General features: G+C 38.9%; 1 protein-coding gene across 6 annotated transcripts in view; it reads right to left on the reverse strand.

Moving 5' to 3' along the window:
• Positions 1-9,146: 9,146 nt before the first annotated feature.
• RAB3IP (RAB3A interacting protein) overlaps positions 9,147-24,851 on the reverse strand; it is a 56,655-nt gene continuing 40,950 nt past the window's right edge. For 5 of the 6 annotated variants that reach the window (XM_019960813.2, XM_019960816.2, XM_019960815.2 and 2 more), the window contains exons 7-11: positions 21,883-22,011; positions 20,308-20,420; positions 15,479-15,578; positions 15,324-15,393; positions 9,147-9,501 (exon numbers count right to left, since the gene is read on the reverse strand). In XM_019960813.2, the coding sequence (XP_019816372.1) occupies positions 9,419-9,501; positions 15,324-15,393; positions 15,479-15,578; positions 20,308-20,420; positions 21,883-22,011 (495 nt within the window). In that variant the 3' untranslated portion in view covers positions 9,147-9,418. Of the gene's footprint in view, positions 9,502-15,323; positions 15,394-15,478; positions 15,579-16,512; positions 20,199-20,307; positions 20,421-21,882; positions 22,012-24,851 lie in introns of those variants that run through there. The other variant, XM_019960817.2, reaches the window with a different exon arrangement.

A 24,851-nucleotide genomic window follows, 5' to 3' on the forward strand; every position in this document is an offset into this window, starting at 1 on the left:
TGAAAAAGCTGGCTTAAAACTGAACATTCAAAAAACAAAGATCATGGCATCCAGTCCCATCACTTCATGGCAAATAGATGGGAAAACAATGGAAACAGTGACAGACTTTATTTTCTTGGGCTCCAAAATCACTGCAGATTGTGATTGCAGCCATGAAATTAAAAGATGTTTGCTCCTTGGAAGAAAAGCTATGACAAACTTAGACACATATTAAAAAATAGAGACATCACTTTGCCAACAAAGGTTTGTCTAGTGAAAGCTATGATTTTTCCAGTAGTCATGTATCAATGTGAGAGTTGGACCACAAAGAAAACTGAGCACCAAAGAATTTATGCTTTTGAACTGTGGTGTTGGAGAAGACTCTTGAGAGTCCTTTGAACAGCATGGAGTTCAAACCAGTCAATCCGAAAGGAAATCTGTCCTGAAGACACATTGGAAGGAGTGATGCTAAAGCTGAAGCTCCAATACTTCGGCCACCTGATGCAAAGAGCCAACTCATTGGAAAAGACCCTGATGCTGGGAAAGATTGAAGGCAGGAGGAGAAGGGGATGACAGAGGATGAACTGATTGGATGTTATCACCGTTTCAATGGACATGAGTTTGAGCAAACTCAAGGAAATAGTGAAGGACAGGGAAGCTGGCGTGCTGCAGTCCATGGGGTTGCAAAGAGTCAGACATGACTGAGCGGCCAAACAACAACAACAACATTTTTCCCACTCTTGTTTTCTCTCTCTCTCTTGCTCTCTCTCTCTCTCTCTCTCTCTCTATATATATATATATATATATATCTTGCTATATATCTCTCTTGTGTGTATATATATATACACACACACACATACATATATATACATATACACACATATCCTTTTTCTGGCTGAGCCATTTGAAAATAAGTTGCTGACATCATTATTTCATTCAGAAATAACTCTGTATATGTCTCCTAACAAATAAGGATATTTTCCCACATAAATCATGATATTATTGTTACTATTATTATTGTACCCAAGAAGTGCCATATTATTTTAATACTAATGCTTTGTATATAATTCCCATGATTGTGCCAAAACTATCTTTTATGATTTTTTGTCTTATCGAGAATCCAAGGAAGGTTATACATTACCTTTGGTTATGCATTTCTTAAAATATAGAACACTCTCTTTGTCATTTTTATTGGTTGGTTTTTATAAGACTGACACTTGTTTAACAGTCCTGGTGTATTGTCTGATAGAATGTCCCACATTTTGAATTTGTCATATTATTTCATTTTTGTAAGAATTGGTATGGGTGATGAGTATGATTCTTAATAAGTATTTTCAAACTTCACACATATAAACTGTTAAAACAAAAGAATTAATTTTATCCTGGAGAAAGTAAGTGAGGCCTAGAATCTTGTATCTTTAAGGATATCTTAAGGACATATCTTTAAGGACAAGTCATCAAGTTCTTCAAGAAATAGATTTTCTATTTGAAACAAATAGAAAACTTGTGCTAAACTCTCTGTTAGGGGCAGAAAATAAAAAGATGCGTAAATTATGGTCCCTGCCTCCCTAGGCTCAAATGCAGGGCATGAGAAAAATACAAGGAACTGTAATTCAAGGCAGAGTCTGATAAGAGCAGGGGAAAACATCCCAAGAGAACAGAGGCAGGACAGATTAATTTCATCTGAAGGGACTTGTAAAAGTGTCATAAAGAGCTAGGATTTGAAGAGACTTAAACAATGGATATGTCTTTAAACACTTGAGCAGTGACTTGGAGGGGAGAAAGCCCATGAACTGAGGCTGGAGTCACAGTGGATGCGTGGTAGAGTGAGAAAAGAAAAAAAATGGAAAGTAGGCTGAAGAAGGGTTTGGGTAGATTTTGAATGTTTGGCTAAATCTGAATTTGATTCTGTGCATATTCATTCTAAGTATATCTATTGATGTTTTATATTTGGATAGTGTGTGGTACATGATATAGTTAAATCTAATTTAGAAAGAAGCTGTGTTAGAGTGTGCTGATTGGGGCAGTAACTAAATTTATAGCAGCTGAGATGCTACTGCAGAATCCAGATAGGCAGTAACAAAGCCTCAAGATGCTAGAGAACCAAGAAGAGATGGCTGTTGATTGGATGTGGGGAGTAAGGGAGAAATCAGATGTGATTTCTCAAAAGGATTTCTTTACCTTTAGGTGCAGTAAGAATTAAAATGTCTAAAACGTGTGCGTGCATGCTAAGTTGTAATCCCATGGACTATAGCCTGCCAGGCTCCTCGGTCCGTGGAATTCTCCAGGCAAGAGTACTGGAGTGGGTTGCCATTCCCTTCTCCAGAGGATCTTCCCAACCCAGGGAACAAGCCCTTGTTTCTTACATCTCCTGCATTGGCGGGCGGGTTCTTTACCACTGTGCTGTGTGCTGTAATTAGTTCACTCAGTCGTGTCTGACTCTTTGCAACTCCATGGACTGTAATAGGCCAGGCTCCTCTGTCCGTGGGGATTCTCCAGGCAAGTATACTGGAGGGGGTTGCATGCCCTCCTCCAGGGGATCTTCCCAACCCTGGGAATGAACCCAGGTCTCCCACACTGCAGGTGGATTCTTTACCATCTCAGCCACCAGGGAACCACCTAAAACATGTAGCCTATGGCTAAATCTAGACTCCAAAGCAAGCTCCCAGCCAGGTTTTCTGAACGCCATTGGAAATTAAGTCAGCACACTGCATCCTCTACCAAATGATGATTCAGGATTCTATGCAACAGTTCACCCAGAGACTTGACATAGTCAGCAAAGAGTAATGAGTGATAGGAAACAAATCAGGTTTCATTTAACAAGCTGAGAGACAAAGGTTAGACTTGGAGTCCCAAGCTCAATTATAGGACCAGGCAGATAAGTGAGTAAAATGGGTCAAAATAAGCAAAAACAACCATGCAAGCATATTGATAACCGACAACTGACCCTTAGCCGTGGTGTCCAGAAGACAGTTATGGGTGGTGGGGCAGAGAGCAAACCAGAGAAGACACACCCTCAGGGTGGAGCTGCCAGCAGGTGGAGTCACTCAACCTCCTTCACGTGCTGCCACTCAAGAATGTGCTCTTAGGGTTCTTGAAACAGTCAACTTGAAAAGAGGAGCTGGAAACGCAGTTGTAAATCACATTTGTAAATGTTGCAAATAATCTGTTTAGAAACAAAACAATAAACCAAAACACTGTCAAAGACAAACAGCACATGTGTGAAAGCACAATGCAGCCTCAGTCTGGGTTGGAGGCTAAATTATAATCAACAGGGTTTGAGGAAAGCCTCAAAAGAATTAAGAAGAAAGATGCTGGAAGGGTTAGAAAATATATCTGTATTGATTAATGAGCAGACAGCTGACCACAATACAACTGCTGGCAACTGGAATTCAAGTGGAAGTTTCTCCCTCACAGTGAATAATAAATATTACCTATATTTTGCCTCAATTCTGAGCTTTACTTCTCCAATGGTCTAAGATTTTCCAATTCTACTAGGCACCCCATCTTGCACACATTTGATGGATTATCTCGAGTACCAATCTAATGGAGCTGTCCCTTGGATTTGTTTGGTATTAACATTTTGTAAGAACACTAGTAGATAAATGATCAGACCTGAGCTGCTGTGGTTAAATCTGGGCATGTAGTGATGGGAAACTGTCTCTCTTAAGACTGTCCTTGGTGGATGAACCCAGAGCCTGTTATACAGAGCGAAGTAAGTCAGAAAGAGAAAAACAAATATCGTATATTAACGTATACATGGAATCTAGAAAAATGGTACTGATGAACCTCTTTGCAGGGGCAGAAATAGAGACAGACATAGAGAACAGACATGTACACAGCGGAGGTGGGACTAATTGAGAGAGAGTATTGAAATATATGCATTACCATATGTAAAACAGCTAGCTGGTGGGAAGGTGCTGTGTAACACGGGAAGCTCACCCTGGTGCTCTGTGACAACCTAGAGGGATGAGATGGGGAAGGAGGGAGCCTAAGGAGGGAACCCTAAGTCCACTTTCTTGAGTGGCAGCACGTGTTGTTGTGCTGTGCTCAGCTGACTCTTTGAGGCCTCATGGACTGAAGCCCATCAGGTTCCTCTGTCCATGGGATTTCCCAGGCAAGGATCTGGAATGGGTTGCCATTCCTTCTCCAGGGGATCTTCCTGACTTACGGATCGAACCCTCGTCTCTCACATCTCCTGCATTGGCAGGTGGGTCCTTTATCACTGAGCCACCAGAGAAACCCCAAATAAGTACTTTTTAAAAGGCTGTCCCTGAGACCCATAGCTCCAGAGTTCTTGTATTCATACCAGTCCTCCTCTTGAAGTCAGAGTGTTTGTGGGCTTGTACTTCTGGGACCGATGCCTTTGGCAAGTGTTTCTATTCTTTGACAAGCTTGCTCCTCTTCTCTATTTTTTTTTTTTTTTCATTTTAAAAAGATTCATGAACTGTTTTCCAACCTGATTTTTATTGTTTTTTCTCTGTTAACAATAACCACTGTGGAAACTTGATGATTTCCTATTGAGTTTGGATTTATTTTTCTAAGAAGCCATGAAAGGACATTTTGATTTTTGTTTTTAAAGTGATCATGTAAGCTGCTGTCAGGAATTATAGAGGGCCAGGAGTGGAAGCCAGGATACCAAGAGATTATTGCAGAAATTCAGGTTAAAGATGATGATGGCTTGGACAGAGTGGAAAAGTGAACATTGAAGAATGGATGGTGCCAAGATATGTTTCTGAGACTTGATGGGACTTGCTAATGGATTGGATTGAGGTAGTGGTGACAGAAAAGGAGAAATCAAGAAGACCTAGATTGTTGCTTAAGCAGCTGGGGGTGTTCAGCCATGTTAGATTTGAGACGCCCATTTGAAATCCAAGTGGAGTGGCTGAGTAGGCAAATGGATACAAGAGTCTGGAGCAAGGAAAGGGATAACGCCAGAGCTGGAGATGCAGTTATGAGCAATGGTTATATAAAGTTTTTAAAACCATGAGCCTAAATGAGATGATCTAAAGAACATTCAGATAAAGAGAAAGGGACCCAGCACAAAAATCTGAGGATTCCAGTATTTAAAACCTGAGTTGAAAAAGGGCCAGCTAGAGCCTGACCAGCTGTCACAGAAAACTCTGACTTTCCAATCACGACTTACAAAGATCTGCATGGTCTGAGTGCCCACTTCTCCACTTTTCTCTTACACTAGCTCTCCTTGCTGTTTTTTCATTTCTTCCTCAGGGGTTAACAACAGCTTTAAAATACTCTCCCTATTCTCCTCCCATCTCAAGACTGGATCTCCTCAGAGCCCTGCCTAAAAATGCCAAGTCCTAAATGTGGCCTTTTCACACCACCCAATATGAAGTGGTCATCCATTCCCTCTAGCCATTATGCCATTTTAATTATAGAGGACATGTCCAATCTTTGAACATTTGTCTTTTTGTCCATTTCTCACTACTGAGAGCTCCATGAGAACTGAGACCTTGTCTGTCTTGCTCATTGCTGTACCTGCAACACCTACAGCAGCTTCTGATACATACAAGACTCTCAGAGATGTGTGAATGAACAAACGTGTGGAGCAATTCTCTTTATAGAAGTCCTACACACAATTATAGACACTACTGGGTCTTTGTCCACACAACAAAGACAAGAAAACCAGCTATTAAGATGTATGGCATCCCACGAGGAAAATAAAAAATCATTTTCTAGCACAAACAAATTCATACTGCTTTGGATTCTGGTTTTTAAATTAATTTTTATTGGAGTATAGTTGCTTTACAATGTCGTGTTAGTTTCTACTGTACAGAAAAATGAAATCAGCTCTGTTTTAAACGTTGTATCATATGGGGGGGGGGGGAATCTATGTAGGGAAAAATCCAATGAAGAAAATCTTTGAAAATAAAAGCTGAACAAGATCAGACCCATTTTAGACTCTGGGTGCATGAAACAAAAACACACAGGAGTCACAAGGTGGTGCTGGTGGAAATGGGTAAGTAGGTGGTTGCAAGTTCCTTTCAGGACTGAACAAAATCTTTATTGTTTCAGTGTAGATGTTTAGTTAAAGGCTGTGGGCTGTTAGAGCTGGGAGAAACCATGGAGAACACCTGATCCAGCTTTACAGAGGAGGCCGGGGAGGAGTGGCCACCTGCCTAACTTTCCAGTTTTTGTGGACTCAAGCCTGGACCAGAATGTAGGTCTTGTGAGCAACTCCCAACCCAGAGTTCTCTTCATTGGGCTAAGCTCTCTCCCCAGCTCTGACCTTACTTATCAAAAAAATCTTTTTTCAGAATTGGTAATCAGGGCAATTAAATTTTGGGTAGAAACACTCTCATGAATGTAAGTCATTGATCAGCACCCTAATCTTCCCTCTCCTTAGCCTTTTATTCCAATTAGCTCCTCTGTAGTCAGTCGTCTTCCAGGTTTTTCCTCTCCCTGTCAAAGTAATTCAGGGCTCAGCGCCATATTTCTCTGACTCCCAAGTATCCCCAAAGCTCTCATGGCTAACTACACCCAAACTTATCTCCAGATCTAACCTTACCACTGAATTTAGACTTGTATATCCAGTATAGGCTTCCCCGGTGGCTCAGTAGTAAAGAACCTGTCTGCAACACAGGAGCAGAGAAGGCAATGGCACCCCACTCCAGTACTCTTGCCTGGAAAATCCCATGGATGGAGCCTGGTAGGCTGTTGTCCATGGGGTCACTAAGAGTCAGGCACGACTGAGTGACTTCACTTTCACTTTTCACTTTCATGTATTGGAGAAGGAAATGGCAACCCACTCCAGTGTTCTTGCCTGGGAAATCCCATGGACAGAGGAGCCTGGTGAGCTACAGTTCTTGGGGTTGTGAAGAGTCAGACATGAGTCAGCGACTAAAATAACAACAGCTTCCAATACCTACTTAACATTTCCACTTTTAATGTCTGTAGTGACATATACCTTTTCATTCCCAATATGGGTTATTTGGCATTTTCTATTTTTTCTTCAGGATAACTTGCTAGAAATTTGTCTGTTTTGTTCATCTTTTCAAAGACTCAATGGCTTTGATGACCCTCTACTGCATTCTATTTCTGCTCTTATCTCTTTAATCCTGTTCTTGTATAGTTTCTTTAACAGGACACCTAACTCACTATAAACTTTTCCTTGAAGCCTTTCTCTGCATCATTGTAGGTTCTGATATTATTAGTTAGCTCTTAGTATTTTTAAATTTCTATCATTTCTATTTTCTCATTAAGTCTTCTCAGTGCACTAAATTTTTAGCTTTATCTAGAACCTCTATTTATAATAATGCTTTTGTTTTAATGACATCTGTTTTGCTGTATAATCACACTAGCTTTCTTTTAGTATTTTCCTGATTACGTTTTCTCCTTCTTTTATTCTAACTTTTCCATGTCCTTATGTTTTGTTTAGTATCATGTATTTTAATCCAATTTGATTATCTTTTTACTAGTGAGTTTATCTCATCTTACCTTTTATCTCCATATCATACTGTTTGGTTCTCTACTTGGTCTTTTTTTGGCCTTTCACTTTTAACTGATATCTCCATCTTTCATCTAATAAGATGAGAATTTTAATATATCCCCATATTCTCTAGTCTCCTCCCATTCCAACTGTGTTGATACTGTAAAGAATTTCAGTTCTAAATTGTTATGAATATACTTGAAATTTAATGTTTTTCTTTACCTTTGTTTTTTAATTCTTTTTAAGTTATCAATAAGCTATCACGTTTCCTCTCAAATCTCAAGCATCTCCTGGATTTGTTTCTCTTTTTAGTATTTTCTTCAAAAGTGTTTTTAATTTGCATCTTTGGGTGGAAAAATCTTCTGAAGCTTTGAAAGTCTGAGAACATGTTTATTATGTCCTCACATTAGAGTAACTATCAAGTTACTCTAGTTATAACTCAAGTTATCAAATTCCAGTTTCAAATTTCATTTTCAATTTCATATTCTTGAGCTGGGAACAGTAATCTCCAAACACAATTAATTAAACTATGCTAACTCCAGTACTTTGGCCACCTCATGCGAAGAGTTGACTCATTGGAAAAGACTCTGATGCTGGGAGGGATTGGGGGCAGGAGGAGAAGGGGACGACAGAGGATGAGATGGCTGGATGGCATCACTGACTCAATGGACATGAGTCTGAGTGGACTCCAGGAGTTGGTGATGGACAGGGAGGCCTGGCGTGCTGCGATTCATGGGGTTGCAAAGAGTCGGACACGACTGAGTGACTGAACTGAACTGAACATCCTAAAATCAAAATCTTACGGTGATTAAGCTTTGTAGAATATTTAAGTAAAAAAAGTCTACTTTTTGTTTCAGAAATGTATATGTAGGTAGAAAATATCTGAAAACCTATTCTTCAAAAATATGGAGTGGCTTTCACTAGATGGAGACACTAAAGTAGGTTCTTATTTCTTTTTGCTTTTCTGTACTTACTGTATGCAGGAGATGTAAGAGATGCATATTTGATCCTTGGGTCAGGAGCACCCCCTGGAGGAGGGCAAGGAAACTCCAGTATTCTTGCCTGGAGAACTCCATGGACAGAGGAGCCTGGCAGACGATGGTCCATGGAGTCACAAGGAGTCAGACACGACTAACGTGACTTAGCATGCATGCATGCATCATGAAACTATTTACTCTTAGTTTCTCCATGCAATTTGTTTTATAATTTGAAATTTATAAATCAAGAGGTTCTATGATCAGTCGATCCTTTGCAGGTATCACTCTTTCAATCCACATCCCTTACAACTCCCTGGAGGACATATCATATTATCTTTATGTCCTTTCAGTGATTACTCAGCGCTCAATGAATATAAAGTACAGATGCATCACATCAAGATGCCAAAAGAATGCATCTCTAGGATAAAATGTGACTGTCCTCTATCTGATATATTTAAATTAATCACAACAATGGGATTCTTTAAATTAGAACCGAATGATTAAAACAGATAACTTTCTTTTCAGAAGAAGTCTTTCTTTAAATAAAGTCTTTTCTTTTAATCCTAACATATAAAAACAGACAAAAATAATCATTCTAGTGGGTGTGGGGGGAGGAAGGTGATCCTGTCCACTTAGCCTTCTTCCTTGTCCTTCATAGGCTGCTGCACAGTTTGAAAATTACAGTTCAAATTCAAATGACCCTACGCACCATGTCAGAGCTAGAAGAGAAAGCAAAAACACACTCAATTTAACGTTTATTTATTTAGCTATTTTTTGCAACTATAAATTACAATCACTAGTACACCTGTAATTCTTTATAGTGTGTTCAACTAAAGAATAAGCAAACACAGCATAGGTCAGTTTAAAAAGAAATCACAGTACTTCTTAGTATAATCTGCAAAAGAGGGAAAAAGTCTTGGACCCGCTGCTTGGAAATAAATATCAAGTAACCGTAAAAATATTCAGCCATTTTCCAGGTCTTCAGGGAGGTTCATGGATGGTCCCAGGCAGAACATTAGAGTTCCTCTTTGAAATAGCCCAGCTTTGCCAATGACATCTCTTTTCTCAACTGCATAACTTCCCAAAACATTTGGTCAACTACACAAACAGAAAAGAGGGACACATAAATCATAAAATATCATCTTAATTATTTTTTGTTTCAATGAAAATTTAGGATTAGTTGAAATGCCAACCGGACACTTCTAATGATGTACCTAATGCTTAACATCCTATCACTGTTTCACACTAACTTTTCCATGTACTTCTGAGCATTCCAGTTTTATTAATGAATATATTTACTGCTTTTTCCATCACAATTTGTTAGATATTATCAATGACTACCATGGTAGACATTTCAGTGTCCTGTGTAACTGGCAATGTTGCTGCCTTCTTGAGTAACTATTCTCAATGCTCAATTGTGCAAGAGTTATCATCTCACTTATGGATCTTCTTGCTTAGTTTGCTATATCTTGGCCATTTTTCACTTTTCATTACAACTAACACAGTAAATAGGAAAAAAGGAAAACACGAGACAGTCCAGAGAACTTTAGTAACATTCTTTGTAATGACAAGGAAAGGTTCTGTGTACAGCTCACTTAGAAATAAAAATAAATTCAGAGGATAAGCTGTAAATTTCTATTATCTCTGCTTCTATAAGTCCCCTCTATTAAGTGGGGAAAAGTTGGCTCTGTTTTAGATTATAAAAGGTCTCCCTCTGACATATTATCAGATTAGACTGATTCAGATCAGTGGTTCTTAACCAGGGAGATTCTGCCCCCCAGTGTGCATATGGCAACGTCTGGAAATGTTTTTCATTATTCGTCTCTAGTGAGTAAAGCCCAGGGATGCTACTAAAACATCGTACAATGCACAGGACAGCCTCTCTCAATAAAGAATTATCCAGCTTAAAAGAGTAATAGTACCAAGACTGAGAAACCCTGCTTTACATTTAGCTGCCTTAAATCCTTTTCAGCACAAGGCACAGATAATAAACAGAACGTAAAATCAATAATAATTTACTACAAACCCACTCAGTATATAATGTGTACCAAATACTGTGAAATGAAAGGGTAAGAGAAGCCAGAGAAGACATCACTTTCATCACTGTCAATCCCTACCACTTATGACCCTTTCTTCCCATAAAGTAGAGTACTTTTCATTTGTCCCTACAAAAACTCTTTTTTAACCAGGAGAAAAAATATGCTTGACAATTTGGCACAAATCATCTGTCCTTAAGCTTAAATAGTATTACCTACCACCAGATATTAAAAAAGATTTCCATTTTATTAAAGTCAGACAAAGTCAGTTCAGTCACTCAGTTGTGTCCAACTCTCTGCGAGCCCATGGACTGGAGCACGCCAGGATTCCCTGTCCATCACCAACTCCCGGAGCTTGTTCAGACTCATGTCCATTGAATCAGTGATGCCATCCAACCAGCTCATCCTCTGTCGTCCCCTTCTCCTCCTGCCTTCAATCTTGCCCAGCATCAGGGTCTTCTAATGAGTCAGTTCTTCACATCAGGTGGCCAAAGTATTGGAGTTTCAGCTTCAACATCAGTCCTTCCAATGAATATTCAGTACTGATTTCCTTTAGGATTGACTGCTTGGATCTCCTTGCAGTCCAAGGGACTCTTAAGAGTCTTCTCCAACACCACAGTTCAAAAGCATCAATTCTTCAGCGCTCAGCTTTTTTTTTTTTTTAATTTAATTTTTAAACTTTACAATACTGTATTGGTTTTGCCAAATATCAAAATGAATCCACCACAGGTATACATGTGTTCCCCATCCTGAACCCTCCTCCCTCCTCCCTCCCATACCATCCCTCTGGGTCGTCCCAGTGCACCAGCCCCAAGCATCCAGTATCATGCATCGAACCTGGACTGGCGACTCATTCCATATATGATATTATACGTATTTCAACACCATTCTCCCAAATCATCCCACCCTCTCCCTCTCCCACAGAGTCCAAAAGACTGTTCTATACATCTGTGTCTCTTTTGCTGTCTCGTACACAGGGTTATTGTTACCATCTTTCTAAATTCCATATATATGTGTTAGTATACTGTATTGGTGTTTTTCTTTCTGGCTTACTTCACTCTGTATAATAGGCTCCAGTTTCATCCACCTCATTAGAACTGATTCAAATGTATTCTTTTTAATGGCTGAGTAATACTCCATTGTGTATATGTACCACAGCTTTCTTATCCATTCATCTGTTGATGGACATCTAGGTTGCTTCCATGTCCTGGCTATTATAAACAGTGCTGCGATGAACATTGGGGTACACGTGTCTCTTTCAATTCTGGTTTCCTCAGTGTGTATGCCCAGCAGTGGGACTGCTGGATCATAAGGCAGTTCTATTTCCAGTTTTTTAAGGAATCTCCACACTGTTCTCCATAGTGGCTGTACTAGTTTGCATTCCCACCAACAGTGTAAGAGGGTTCCCTTTTCTCCACACCCTCTCCAGCATTTATTGCTTGTAGACTTTTGGATCACAGCCATTCTGACTGGCGTGAAATGGTACCTCCTAGTGGTTTTGATTTGCATTTCTCTGATAATGAGTGATGTTGAGCATCTTTTCATGTGTTTGTTAGCCATCTGTATGTCTTCTTTGGAGAAATGTCTATTTAGTTCTTTGATTAAAGACAATCTCTTTAACAAGTGGTGCTGGGAAAACTGGTCAACTACTTGTAAAAGAATGAAACTAGACCACTTTCTAACACCATACACAAAAATAAACTCAAAATGGATTAAAGATCTAAACGTAAGACCAGAAACTATAAAACTCCTAGAGGAGAACATAGGCAAAACACTCTCTGACATACATCACAGCAGGATCCTCTATGACCCATCTCCCAGAATACTGGAAATAAAAGCAAAAATAAACAAATGGGACCTAATTAAACTTAAAAGCTTCTGCACAACAAAGGAAACTATAAGCAAGGTGAAAAGACAGCCTTCAGAATGGGAGAAAATAATAGCAAATGAAGCAACTGACAAACAACTAATCTCAAAAATTTTTAAGCAACTTCTACAGCTCAATTCCAGAAAAATAAATGACCCAAACTCAGCTTTCTTTATACTCCAACCTTCACATCCATATATTAACTACTGGAAAAACCATAGCTTTGACTAGATGGACCTTTGTCAGCAAAGTAATGTCTCTGCTTTTTAATATGCTGTCATAGCTTTGTCGGAGAAGGCAATGGCACCCCACTCCAGTACTCTTGCCTGGAAAATCCCATGGACAGAGGAGCCTGGTAGGCTGCAGTTCATGAGGTCACTAAGAGTCGGGCACGACTGAGCAACTTCACTTCCACTTTTCACTTTCATGCATTGGAGAAGGAAATGGCAACCCACTCCAGTGTTCTTGCCTGGAGAATCCCAGGAACAGCGGAGCCTGGTGGGCTGCCGTCTATGGGGTCACACAGAGTCGGACACGACTGAAGCGACTTAGCAGCAAGCTTGGTCATAGCTTTTCTTCCAAGGAGCAAGCGCCTTTTAAATTCATGGCTGCAGTCACCATCCGGAGTGATTTTGGAGCCCCAAAAAATAAAGTCTGTCACTGTTTCTCCATTGTTTCCCCATCTATATGCCATGAAGTGATGGGACTGGATGCCATGATCTTAGTTTTTTGAATGTTGAATTTTAAGCCAAATTTTTCACTCTCCTCTTTCACCTTCAACAAGAGGCTCTTTAGTTCTTTGCTTTCTGCCATAAGGGTAGTATCATCTGCGTGTCTGAGGTTTATTGATATTTCTCCTCGCAGTCTTGACTCCAGCTTGATTCCAGCTTGTGCTTCTTCCAGCCCAGAGTTTCTCATGATGTACTCTGCATGTAAGTTAAATAAGCAGGGTGACCATACACAGCTTTGATGTACGCCTTTTCCAATTTGGAAGCAAGTCTGTTGTTCCACATCCAGTTCTAACTGTTGCTTCTTGACCTGCATACAGATTTCTCAGGAGGCAGTTAAGATGGTCTGGTATTCCCATCTCATGAAGAATTTTCCACAGTTTGTTGTGATTCACACAGTCAAAGATTTTGGCATAGTCAATAAAGCAGAAGTAGCTGTTTTTCTCGAACTCTCTTGCTTTCTCGATGATCCAGCGGATGCTGGCAATTTGATCTCTGGTTCCTCTGCCTTTTCTAAATACAGCTGGAACATCTGGAAGTTCATGGTTCATGCACTGTTGAAGCCTAGCTTGGAGAATTTTGTTAGCATGTGAGATGAGTGCAATTGTGTGGTAGTTTGAGCATTCTTTGGCATTGCCTTTCTTTGGGATTGGAATGAAGACTGACCTTTTCCAGTCCTGTGGCCACTGCTGAGTTTTCCAAATTTGCTGGAATATTGAGTGCAGCACTTTAATAGCATCATTTTTAAGGATCTGAAATTCCTTAGAATTCCATCACTTCCACTAGCTTTGTTCGTAGTGATGCTTCCCTAAGGCCCACTTGACTTCGCATTTTTATCAGTCATAAAAAGTACTGTACAGTTTAAAGACTGCTTGTATGCTCTGCAGCCTTTTTAAATTCAATATTGATTAGAGACAGATTTCACCCCTATTCTTTTAGGCATTAAAACCTAATTACCAAAAAAACCCAAAAAAACCCTAATTACATGGGATTATAAACAAATGACTGTTTTATATACCAGAGTTTGAAAATGCTAAACTTAAGTTTTTACCAACACAACTAATTCTTCCAAAGGGTTAACATTCACTGGTTTACATTACTAAAACACAGTAGGCTTTTACCAGTTTTTCAGTATAAGAAAATTTTCAGGGTCTAGAAAAAGATAAACAAGAAAATTCTCCACAACTTCAAATACAAAACTGGCATGGACTTGTCCCTAGCTCAGTATCTGTTATTTCTGTTTTAAAACAACCATATGTATTAAAAATATATATATTTTGGAGCTGTCAGGTCATGTTAGTTTCTATGGCTGGTATTTAAGACATCCGACTATAAAACCATAATTGATCATGAAAGACTACAATTAAAAATGCTGCCACCCTGGCACTAGGTTAGCTCTCTGGATATATCATCTACACGTTTCTGTTGATTTAGAAGACAGTGATCCTTACTCCATTCGGAATTACCCTCACAACTACTTTATTAACTCACACGTGAAAGGAGAAAATACAGAAAAAGCTTAGTGCCTTGTGGGCTCCACTAATTAAAATAAGCCTGATCACATTTAGAGCTTGTTCAGTTTTCTTTTTTTTTTTATTTTTAAACTTTATAATATTGTATTAGTTTTGCCAAATATCGAAATGAATCCGCCATAGGTATACATGTGTTCCCCATCCTGAACCCTCCTCCCTCCCCATACCATCCCTCTGGGTCGTCCCAGTGCACCAGCCCCAAGCATCCAGTACCGTGCATCGAACCTGGACTGGCATCTCGTTTCATACATGATAGTATACACGTTTCAATGCCATTCTCCCAAATCTTCCCACCCTCTCCCTCTCCCACAGAGTCCATAAGACTGTTCTATACATCAGTGTCTCTTTTGCTGTCTCGTATACAGGGTTATTGTTACCATCTTTCTAAATTCCATATATATGTGTTAGTATACTGTATTGGTGTTTTTCTTTCTGGCTTACTTCACTCAGTTTTCTTAAGGAGTATTTTCAACGGGCTTTATGCTCCTCTCACATTTACCATCTGGTTTATCATATATTCCTTAAACGTTAAAACTGATCCTGCTTCAAACTCAAGATTAGAGTAAAATGTGGCAAATCTAAGGATTAAATACAACATGTTTTAAAAGATGCTTTTGTTCCCAAATTCTTCACACATTAGACCTATAAAAGAGATTCAATATACATGTACCAATAATGTTTATTTGAGCATTACTATTATGTCCTATACTTTTTACTTAACTTTCATGCAAATATTTTATAATGAATTGACACTCACCATCTTGCTGTTTCACAAGTCCCTGCTGAATGTACCGAATGTATGTGAAAAAGTTACAGACAGAAGTGATCTGGGCCAAAAAGAAAAGAATGTTAAACAGTCAAATGTTTCATGTCAAAGAGAGCTTTACTAAAATTCACAGTTACATTACTTACCCTGTATCTGCAAAAAGGAGAAATGTAGTAGTAGTTGCTTGAGTCCCCTAGTTTAATTCTGTGTTTACAGGACTTGCTCTGACCTGTGAGAGCACATTTTCTGTAAAATAAGGATAAATTTTAGTTTTAAAAAATTAAAAGCATTTTGCCCCTACCTTCTGACCAAGTTACACACTCATTCAGAAAACAAATATTTGACAACCTACCCTTTATCAGGCACTCTGTGAAGATGACGAAGACAAAAGCCCTACCCTCTAGGGCTTACATTCTAATAGAAATTTACAGGCATAGCATTCAGTATGGTTCTAGAAATAAAAGCTAGATGTTTTAATATATGTCCTTGCTCAGTCACTTCAGTCGTGTCCAACTCTCTGCGACCCCATGGATCATGGCCCGCCAGGATCCCCTGTCCATGGGATTCTCCAGGCAAGAATACTGGAGTGGGTTGCCATTTCCTTCTTCAGTGATAAAGTATGAAGTAAGTGAAATGAAGTCGCTCAGTCATATCCGACTCTTTGAGACCCCTTGGACTGTAGCCTACCAGCTCCTCCATCCATGGGATTTTCCAGGCAAGAGTATTGGAGTGGGTTGCCTTTTCGTTCTCTAATATATGTCCTAACCAGGAACAAAGTTACAAATAAGTAATCAGCTGCAGGGCAGGTCACAGCTTTCCACCGGGACTTCAACTGCAGCCATGAAATGAAAAGACGCTTACTCCTTGGAAGGAAAGTTATGACCAACCTAGATAGCATATTCAAAAGCAGAGACATTATTTTGCCAACAAAGGTTTGTCTAGTCAAGGCTATGGTTTTTCCAGTGGTCATGTATGGATGTGAGAGTTGGACTGTGAAGAAGGCTGAGTGCCGAAGAATTGATGCTTTTGAACTGCGGTGTTGGAGAAGACTCTTGAGAGTCCCTTGGACTGCAAGGAGATCCAACCAGTCCATTCTGAAGGAGATCAGCCCTGGGATTTCTTTGGAAGGAATGATGCTAAAGCTGAAACTCCAATACTTTGGCCACCTCATGCGAAGAGTTGACTCATTGGAAAAGACTCTGGTGCTGGGAGGGATTGGGGGCAGGAGGAGAAGGGGACGACAGAGGATGAGATGGCTGGATGGCATCACTGACTCAATGGATGTGAGTCTGAGTGAACTCCAGGAGTTGGTGATGGACAGGGAGGCCTGGCGTGCTGCGATTCATGGGGTCGCAAAGAGTCGGACACGACTGAGCGACTGATCTGATCTCAACTTCTGTCTTAGTTGAAAAAAACTTAAAAGTAACTGTTCAAGTCTCAAAACATGCTACTGATACCCTGCAGGACAACAGTTTCCAGATGGGATACTTTTTGGTGTGTTGGGTTGGTGTATATGCATTTAACATGGCACCTAGGCCTGAGAAATACAAAGGAATAAGATATCTTACAAATACATTGCATCTTAACAATTACAATTACACAAAGAGTACATACTACATTTAGACATACAGACCTTCTTCTTCGCATACTACAACATGTATGAGGGTTTTCAGGCTACAATAGGGTGAAAGCCTCTTGAGAGCAGGGAATGTACTGTATTCATCTTTAAATGCCTGACAATAAGTATCCACCTGGCAGAGAGCAGACATTCAGTGGTTGCTGGTTAAGTGAAGGCCACCTGTCACTCTACTTGCTCAACAAGATCAGGTTGGACTCACAGAAGCCCAGCTGTCACCCTGCTAAATTAGAAGCTTGACTAAAGACAGCTACCACTTCTTGTCAATGCAAACTTAGTGTAGCTCTAAAGTAAAATAAAGTGGCCAATAGCATTTTATAGGACATTATAAGTCATAAAGAAAAATGTATTAACTAGACGTTGAATTTTCAGCTATACTTATGAGAAATATGAAATGAATGTGGCTCCATATTAAGCAAACACACAACAAATGGTTACTTAAAAAAGAATAATTCTGGCCATTCGAATCACAGAAGAATTCTTACCTTTTCAAAGAGATTTCACCTCACTGTTCCTTTATTAGAAAATGCCTTTAATGATCTATAATAATATTTAAAAGCACTACTACTAGCTTGAGGATGGACGATCAAGAAATTTAAGGCACAAGTGTTAAAAGTCCTTAGAACTATACTATTTTAAGCATAATTTACACAAGAGAAAAAGTAACCATCAAACTGATAAAAATCACCTTTACACCGCTCTTCTGGAAGCAGACATATATCTGTTTGTCCACTATTTTTCTAACTTTCAAATGACTCAGGTAAAATGGTTTTAAGTATCAACTTTTAAAATAATAAAGTGTTTAAGTTATCTCATTTCTGAAGCTAATATATTTTTATTTGAGCTAGAATTCAACGCTGTCTTCTGACCTCTAATTCCGATTAAAAAAAAAAAAACATATCTCAGTATCTCAATAGCTCTAGTCCCAAGATTTCAAATCCTTGCTTGCCATTTTCACTCAAGAATGTCAACGTGTCTAAGTCTGCATCTATCATCTTGTAAACCAGAGCCCTATTAACTTCCAAAAGTTCATATCACCCATCCAGTCACCTCTAACTCCTTTCTTTACACATCTTTCCTCCCCGTACACTCATCATCCACTGAACGCAGTTACCTTGTTTCCTTCTTCAGTCTTTGTTATCCAAATTCCATCCACACTTCTAAAACCCAGATCAAACCAAAGCCCCTCTAATAACAGTTCTCATCACCACCAGTGGAATGACTTTGCCTTCCACAAAATTCCCAGAGCACTATGCCATTCACTTAGTGACTGTCTTGACAATCTCATCCACAAGAGCCTTAGCCGGGGCCATACTTCACGTTTCATTCAAAAAAAAGAGACAACATTTTCCTTTGGTTTTCTCCACACAATATGCACTGCAAACATCTTGGCTTCTGGCCCCATTTCCACAAGCACAACAATACCCTTAATTGTTCCCTAAATAGCTCAGTTGGTAAAGAATCCACCTGCAATGCAGGAGACCCCCTTTGATTCCTGGGTTGGGAAGATCCGCGGGAGAAGGGACAGGCTACCCACTCCAGAATTCTTGGGCTTCCCTTGTGGCTCATCTGGTAAAGAATCCACCTGCAATGCAGACCTGGATTTGATCCCTGGGTTGGAAAGATCCCCTGGAGAAGGGAAAGGCTACCCACTAGAGTATCCTGGCCTGGAGATTCCATGGACTGTATAGTCCATGGGGTCACAAACAGGTGGACATGATTGAGTGACTTTCACTTTCATTCAGTATAATTATTTTACTAAAATATTGTAAAAATCTACTGTAACTGAGACTTCATTTGATGATACTGCACATTTAATATGTGGGATAGATACAATGCAACCATAAATTTAAAATCCTACAATAAAAACTGCTATTTGTAAAATAAGGTATAACACAGAACTTAGAACTACAAAAACTGCTATCATTAATGATAGGAGTTTGTTGATGAGTAGAATTTAGGAATGTAAATCTCTTCCCCAAAATTCAGAGGCCACCATACTACAAGTGTGGCTGCTGCTGCTAAGTCGCTTCAGTCGTGTCCAACTCTTAGCGACCTCATGGACTGCAGCCCACCAGGCTTCTCCGTCCATGGGATTTTCCAGGCAAGAGTGGGTTGCATGGGAGTGTAAAACAGGACACAACTCTAGGTAGACAGACTTGCAGCTCACGAACAAACACAGGACTAAAAAAATAAGTTACCCAAATACCAGCACTGACTGATCCTGCTGAGAGTGCAATGTGCATAACAGGAAACAGGAAGAACGACACAACTCCCACAACTGGTTTTAACAGACCTAGCAGTTAATCTCAACCAGCTGTTTCCTCTTCTGCCTTCAAATAGCCTGCCTGACAGGATTCAACTGTTGCTAGCTAGGAGCTCTCTTGGGCCTCCTAGTGGTAAAGAACCTGCAGGAGACATAAGAGATGTGAGTTCGATCCCTGGGTGGGGAAGATCCCCTGGATGAGGGTATGACAACACACTCCAGTATTCTTGCCTGGAGAATCTCATGGACAGAGGAGCCTGGCAGGCTATATGGTCCATGGGGTGGCAGAGACTGGGACACAACTGAGTGACTTAGCATGCACGCACATGAGCTCTCCTAGGCTCTTCAGTCCCCTTATACTGATCTAGTTTTTAACCAACTAAGCAGCTTCCCCTAAATCTTTCAAAGTCACCTTTTAAACAGCTGTCCCAAAGGTTTTGGGTACTGCTGGTTTCAATCTTTTTCTCCCAGAACTGGTTGGAAAAAGGCTTGTTCTGCTATGAAATGTGGTCACCCGTGAAGGTACACAACTGTCAAATATTTCTTACACATGAAGACAGAAATGTTTCTTTACCAAAGTGAAAAAGCTTTACAATGAGACTAATGAAGAAAAGTACTAGCCAAGTCTTTTGGTACCCTGTTTTCATGCTTGGTAAGACCCGGTCTAATTCACTGTCTTTTCAAATTATTTTTGAAGCAAATTTCAAGAAGAAATATTTTATACAAAAAGCCCAGAACATGAAAAGTACAACAACAAAAAAAATCTGCTTATGACCCATTAAAGAGATTTCATAATCAGGTAATAGATTACAATATGTGGTTTACAAAAAAAGTTTCTGACACCTGATCTACCTGGATCCCACGTACAGGTCTGTAATTAAAGAGCTCTCCACTGACGATACATCTGAAATCCCCACACTGCCTGCGGGTTGGTCTCTGGGCTGCACAGACTCTAAACAGAAAACTGACGAGAGATTTAACCATATTTAAAACCAGAAAAAATTAGAATAACTACAACACATAAATTTTTAAAACTCAGTATTCTTCCACAAGACATGATTGTGAAAACATACTTTGGTCCTCCGCATTCAACTGCAGATGCTTTCACGAATCGAACAGGTTGTAATCCCACTGGTTCAATGCTTAAAGTGTTGTTCTCCACAGCCTCCAGAACAGCTGAAGCCAACTTCACAGAACACAGAAAAATATTAGATGCTGACAGGAAAATGTAAAAATTCTAGTTCACAGTAAACTGATGTTCAAAAATTATTTTTCCCCAAGTTCCCCTAGATTTGCCTTAGCTAATGAAAAAGAAAGAAACCATACAAGCCTGGTTTGAATTCTTTTATAACTCTGATATTGTTATGAAAAGTGATTCAGTTACAGCTAAATAACTTTTCTCATTTTCTGGAAGGAAATTAAAGACATTAATTCCAGATCACCCCTTATCACATCCACTATTAAAGTCACTTCAAAATGAATATCTTAATGCTTGATTTTACTAAATTTATGCATTATTTTTTAATACTGGTCATCATATTAGAGCAATATATATTAAACAGAACTATATATTTAATGATCACATAAATACACCAATTGTATTTATGTGCACAAGAGTATACAAAAGAATTAAATGAATTATCAAATATTAAATGCCTAGATGGAGACGGTAGTAACTGATAAACAATTGATGAAATGGGCAAACTACTTTATTCTGGCAAGATTACTTATACGTAGCAATCCACCTAAAATTAGGGCCAGAGCCATAATGACTAACAGCTATATATCAAAAGCATTTTATTCTTCCTCTTCTCCTTACAAGTAGTGTTGTAATTAAATTCTCTGAAGACTCGTAGGATTAACTTTCTTAAAACATTTATTGACTGGATATTTGTAGACAAACCTTCCACATGTAAGAACAAATTGAAGTTATGACCTTACATTTGCATAGTGTTTTAAGGTTTTCTGTCTACTTGAAAGTGTCAAAGTGTTAGTCACACAGTCATGCCTGACTCTTTGAAGCTCCATGGACTGTAGCCCACCAGGCTCCTCTGTCCATGGAGTTCTCCAGGCAAGAATACTGGAGTGCGTAGCCTTCCCTTTTCTAAGGGATCTTCCCAACCCAGGGGTAGAACCTGGGTCTCCTACATTGCAGGCAAATGCTTTACCGTCTGAGCCACCAGGGAAGTTTTTCTATCTACTTAATTGACTTCGTTTTGTCTTAACAAACCTGAGACACGGGCAAGGAAGGCATTTTTTCCCCCATTTTAATGATGAAGGAACTAAACAGGAGTTTTAAAATCACATATGGATAAACCAAACAAACAGCCTGAAGTATACAGAAATTCCTTTACACTGACTCTTGGACTAAAAGTTAAGAAATAAGCCCTACCCCCTTAACATACTTAATACTTCACTCCAGTGCAAAACACACTGCAGTGTGAGTGATCCTCTGCTCAAATAAGGAAGGAGGCTCAGTAAGTGAATGCCAAGAAATTATTATGATCCTAATATGGAATGGAGAAAATGGTAAAACATGACATTTTATAAATTATCTGTGTAAGAGATAGTAAAATATGTAACATGTCTAAGTAAAAGGTATAGGAACAACTCTAATGCATTTCTATTAAAGTTTTTTTTTAAATTACCTCACTTTTTGAGAAGGTTAAACAAGGAAAGATATCTTCCTGATAGATTTTGTCTAAGAAAGGACAGGTTCTGTCCATTGTGGGTTCATCCTTCCAAGATCTGAATTCATTATACAGGGATAAGTCAGCCTGACAAAAGAAAACATAAAATAACTTTTTAAAAAGTACAAACAAAAAATCACTTTATAAAACCAAAACCTAATTAATATATTACCAAAAAACAAATACTCTTTATTTAAAATAACAATTGAACCATTCTTGATTAGTTATAATACAGGATAGCAATTTTTTAATTGAAGTATAGCTGATTTACAATATTGTTTGTTTCGGGTATATAGCAAAGTGATTCAATTAAACATTTTTTTTCAAATTCTTTCCATTATAGATTATTATAAGGTATTGAATACAGTTCCCTGTTGTTGTTTTAGCTGCTAAGTCATGTCCAACCCTTTAGTAACCCCCTGGAGTGTAGCTCGCCAGGTTCCTCTGTCCATGAGATTTTCCCAGGCAAGAATACTGGAGTGGATTGCCATTTCCTTCTCCAGGCGATCTTCCCCATCCAGGGATTGAACCTGCCTCTCCTGCACTGGCAGGCAAGATCTTCCCCACTGAGCCACCAGAGAAGCCCATGGTTCCCTGTACTATACAGTAAATTCTTGGCTTATTTTATATACAGTGGTGTATATCTGTTAATCTCATCCTTCTAACTTATCCCTCTCTCAGCCTCTCCCCTTTGGCAACCATAAGATCCCTTCTATGTCTGTGAGTCTGTTTCTGTTTTGTAAATAAATTCATTTGTACCTTTTTTAGGATTTCACATATAAGTGATCATATCTGTGTTTTTCTTTCTGACATCTTCAGTGAGTATGATACTCTCTAGGTCCATTTACGTTGCTACAAATGGCAATATTTCATTCTTTTTAAAAAACAATCCAAACTCCCAAATAACTAGGGGGTGCTTTTCAATGTAATCACTACGATGTCAAAGATCACTACCATTACCTACCCACCAAAAAGAGTGTAACACTAATGTTGGAGTTCTTCTTAAGACACAGGTGCACACTGTTCTGAATACAAAAGTTTTCTGAAAACAAACAATTTGGAGCCAAGTTAATTAAAACAAGTGTTTAAACAGAGGCTGACCAAATTGTGAAATCTATTTTGGGGTCAAAAGTGACACCACCTGTTCAGCTATTTAAGGCATTTCCAGAATTTTCAAAATTTTTACTCTATAAGCTGCAAAACTAAAAGCAGCACACACACACAGCCTCCTAAATTGACTATCTCAAATACACAACATTCATTTAGATTTTTTTTGCCATTTCAACATCTAGTATCTCCCATCTGAATTACCAATAATCTAGCTGGCACCGGTCTTCCTATTCACTCTTCCAGTTGTCTCTTCTCTTTCCTTCCAATTTAATAATTTTTCCCAAGTATTCTTCTCTTTGGATTCCCCCAGCCCAGCTCAATACTGCACATCAGCATATAAAGGTCCACCCAGCCCCCAGCCACCCAAACACAGAGCAGTGTCCCTCAGCCGCCCGCAACTCTAAGCCACTCCTGTCCAGAGGCACTAGCCGCCCTGTGAATGAAACACTGACTGCACCTGCGGCCTCCAGGACAGCTCAGATGTGCGTGTCGTCTATGTGAAAGTAACCAAACCTGCGGCCTCCAGGACAGCTCAGATGTGCGTGTAGTCTGTGTGAAAGCAACCAAACCTACAGCCTCCAGGACAGCTCAGATTGTGTGTAGTCTAATGTGAAAGTAACCAAAGACTGGCTGTACCCCAGCTTTCCTAGAGACTTCCCTCTAAGGTGTATAATAGCAATCTCAATGTGAATTTTTTTCATCCAATCCATAAATTCCTTGAATCAAAGCTAAAGGCAAAAGGATAAAATTATTAGCAGATAAGTAATACATTTTCAAATTAATTTTCTTTGTAAAGTCTACCCTTTGATGGATATAAAACCCAAAGTGGGTAAGTAGTGTTCTGAGAAAAGATTCTAGTTGAAAGGCAATAATTTAAACTACTTATTAAGAGCTGACTCTGTCAGGAACTATAGTAATAAGCACTTCACAAACATTTAATCCTCAAAGCTGGGCAAGATAAATATTATAACCTCCATTTATAGATAAGAAAACTAGAGTTTAGAGAGAGAAAATAACTTGACCAAGGTTACCAAGCAAGAAGCCAGTAAAAGTTCACATTAGAGTGACTTGATCTCAAAGTCTCACCTAACTGTGTGCATGCATGCACGTGTTCTCAGTGCTTTCAGAAGATACACTGTAAAGTCATGACTGAATGCCCCATCACATTTTCTATAGAAACATGGACATATTCCATTTTCTGTCCAACTGTTATATCTAAGATTTACACAGTTCAAATTTATGTGTTTCCTTTGTCTAATAGAACATTTTGACAAGTTTTACAGAAAATATTACAATACAAGATATAGCCAGAAAGCAAAATGTTATATGCCGCCTATATGCATATTTTAAGGAATTTCATAAATACAAACTTTAAAACGTTCCATGAGAAACATCTAAATGTTCTTAGTGTAAAAAACAGGGAGAAAAGGGTACATAATTACACACACTGAGACACCACAGCAAAAATACAAGTTGTACCAAGCAATTAAAAATGCTATCAATACTGAAAGAAATCAGAATTAAAGTTATGACTAAAAACGTTTCTTAAATATTTAACAGAAACCAGTGTGAATTTTAATTTCATCACATTCAGATTTAACCAAGTATTGAACTTCTCTCCCACCAGCATCTTTTTTTCTTATGAATAACTAAACAATATACAATTCAATTAAAATGAGCAACAACCCTGGTTATTCAAATTCAATAAACTCCTGGCTTCTATGTAAAAATCTAAATAAGCAAAGCTTCTTCAAGATTAATGAGAGACTTGAATTCAACAATGTAAAATACAACTTTCAAGAAAAAAAATGGGAGAA

This window comes from Bos indicus, chromosome 5 (assembly GCF_029378745.1).
Source record: "Bos indicus isolate NIAB-ARS_2022 breed Sahiwal x Tharparkar chromosome 5, NIAB-ARS_B.indTharparkar_mat_pri_1.0, whole genome shotgun sequence".
Lineage (NCBI taxonomy): Eukaryota > Metazoa > Chordata > Mammalia > Artiodactyla > Bovidae > Bos > Bos indicus.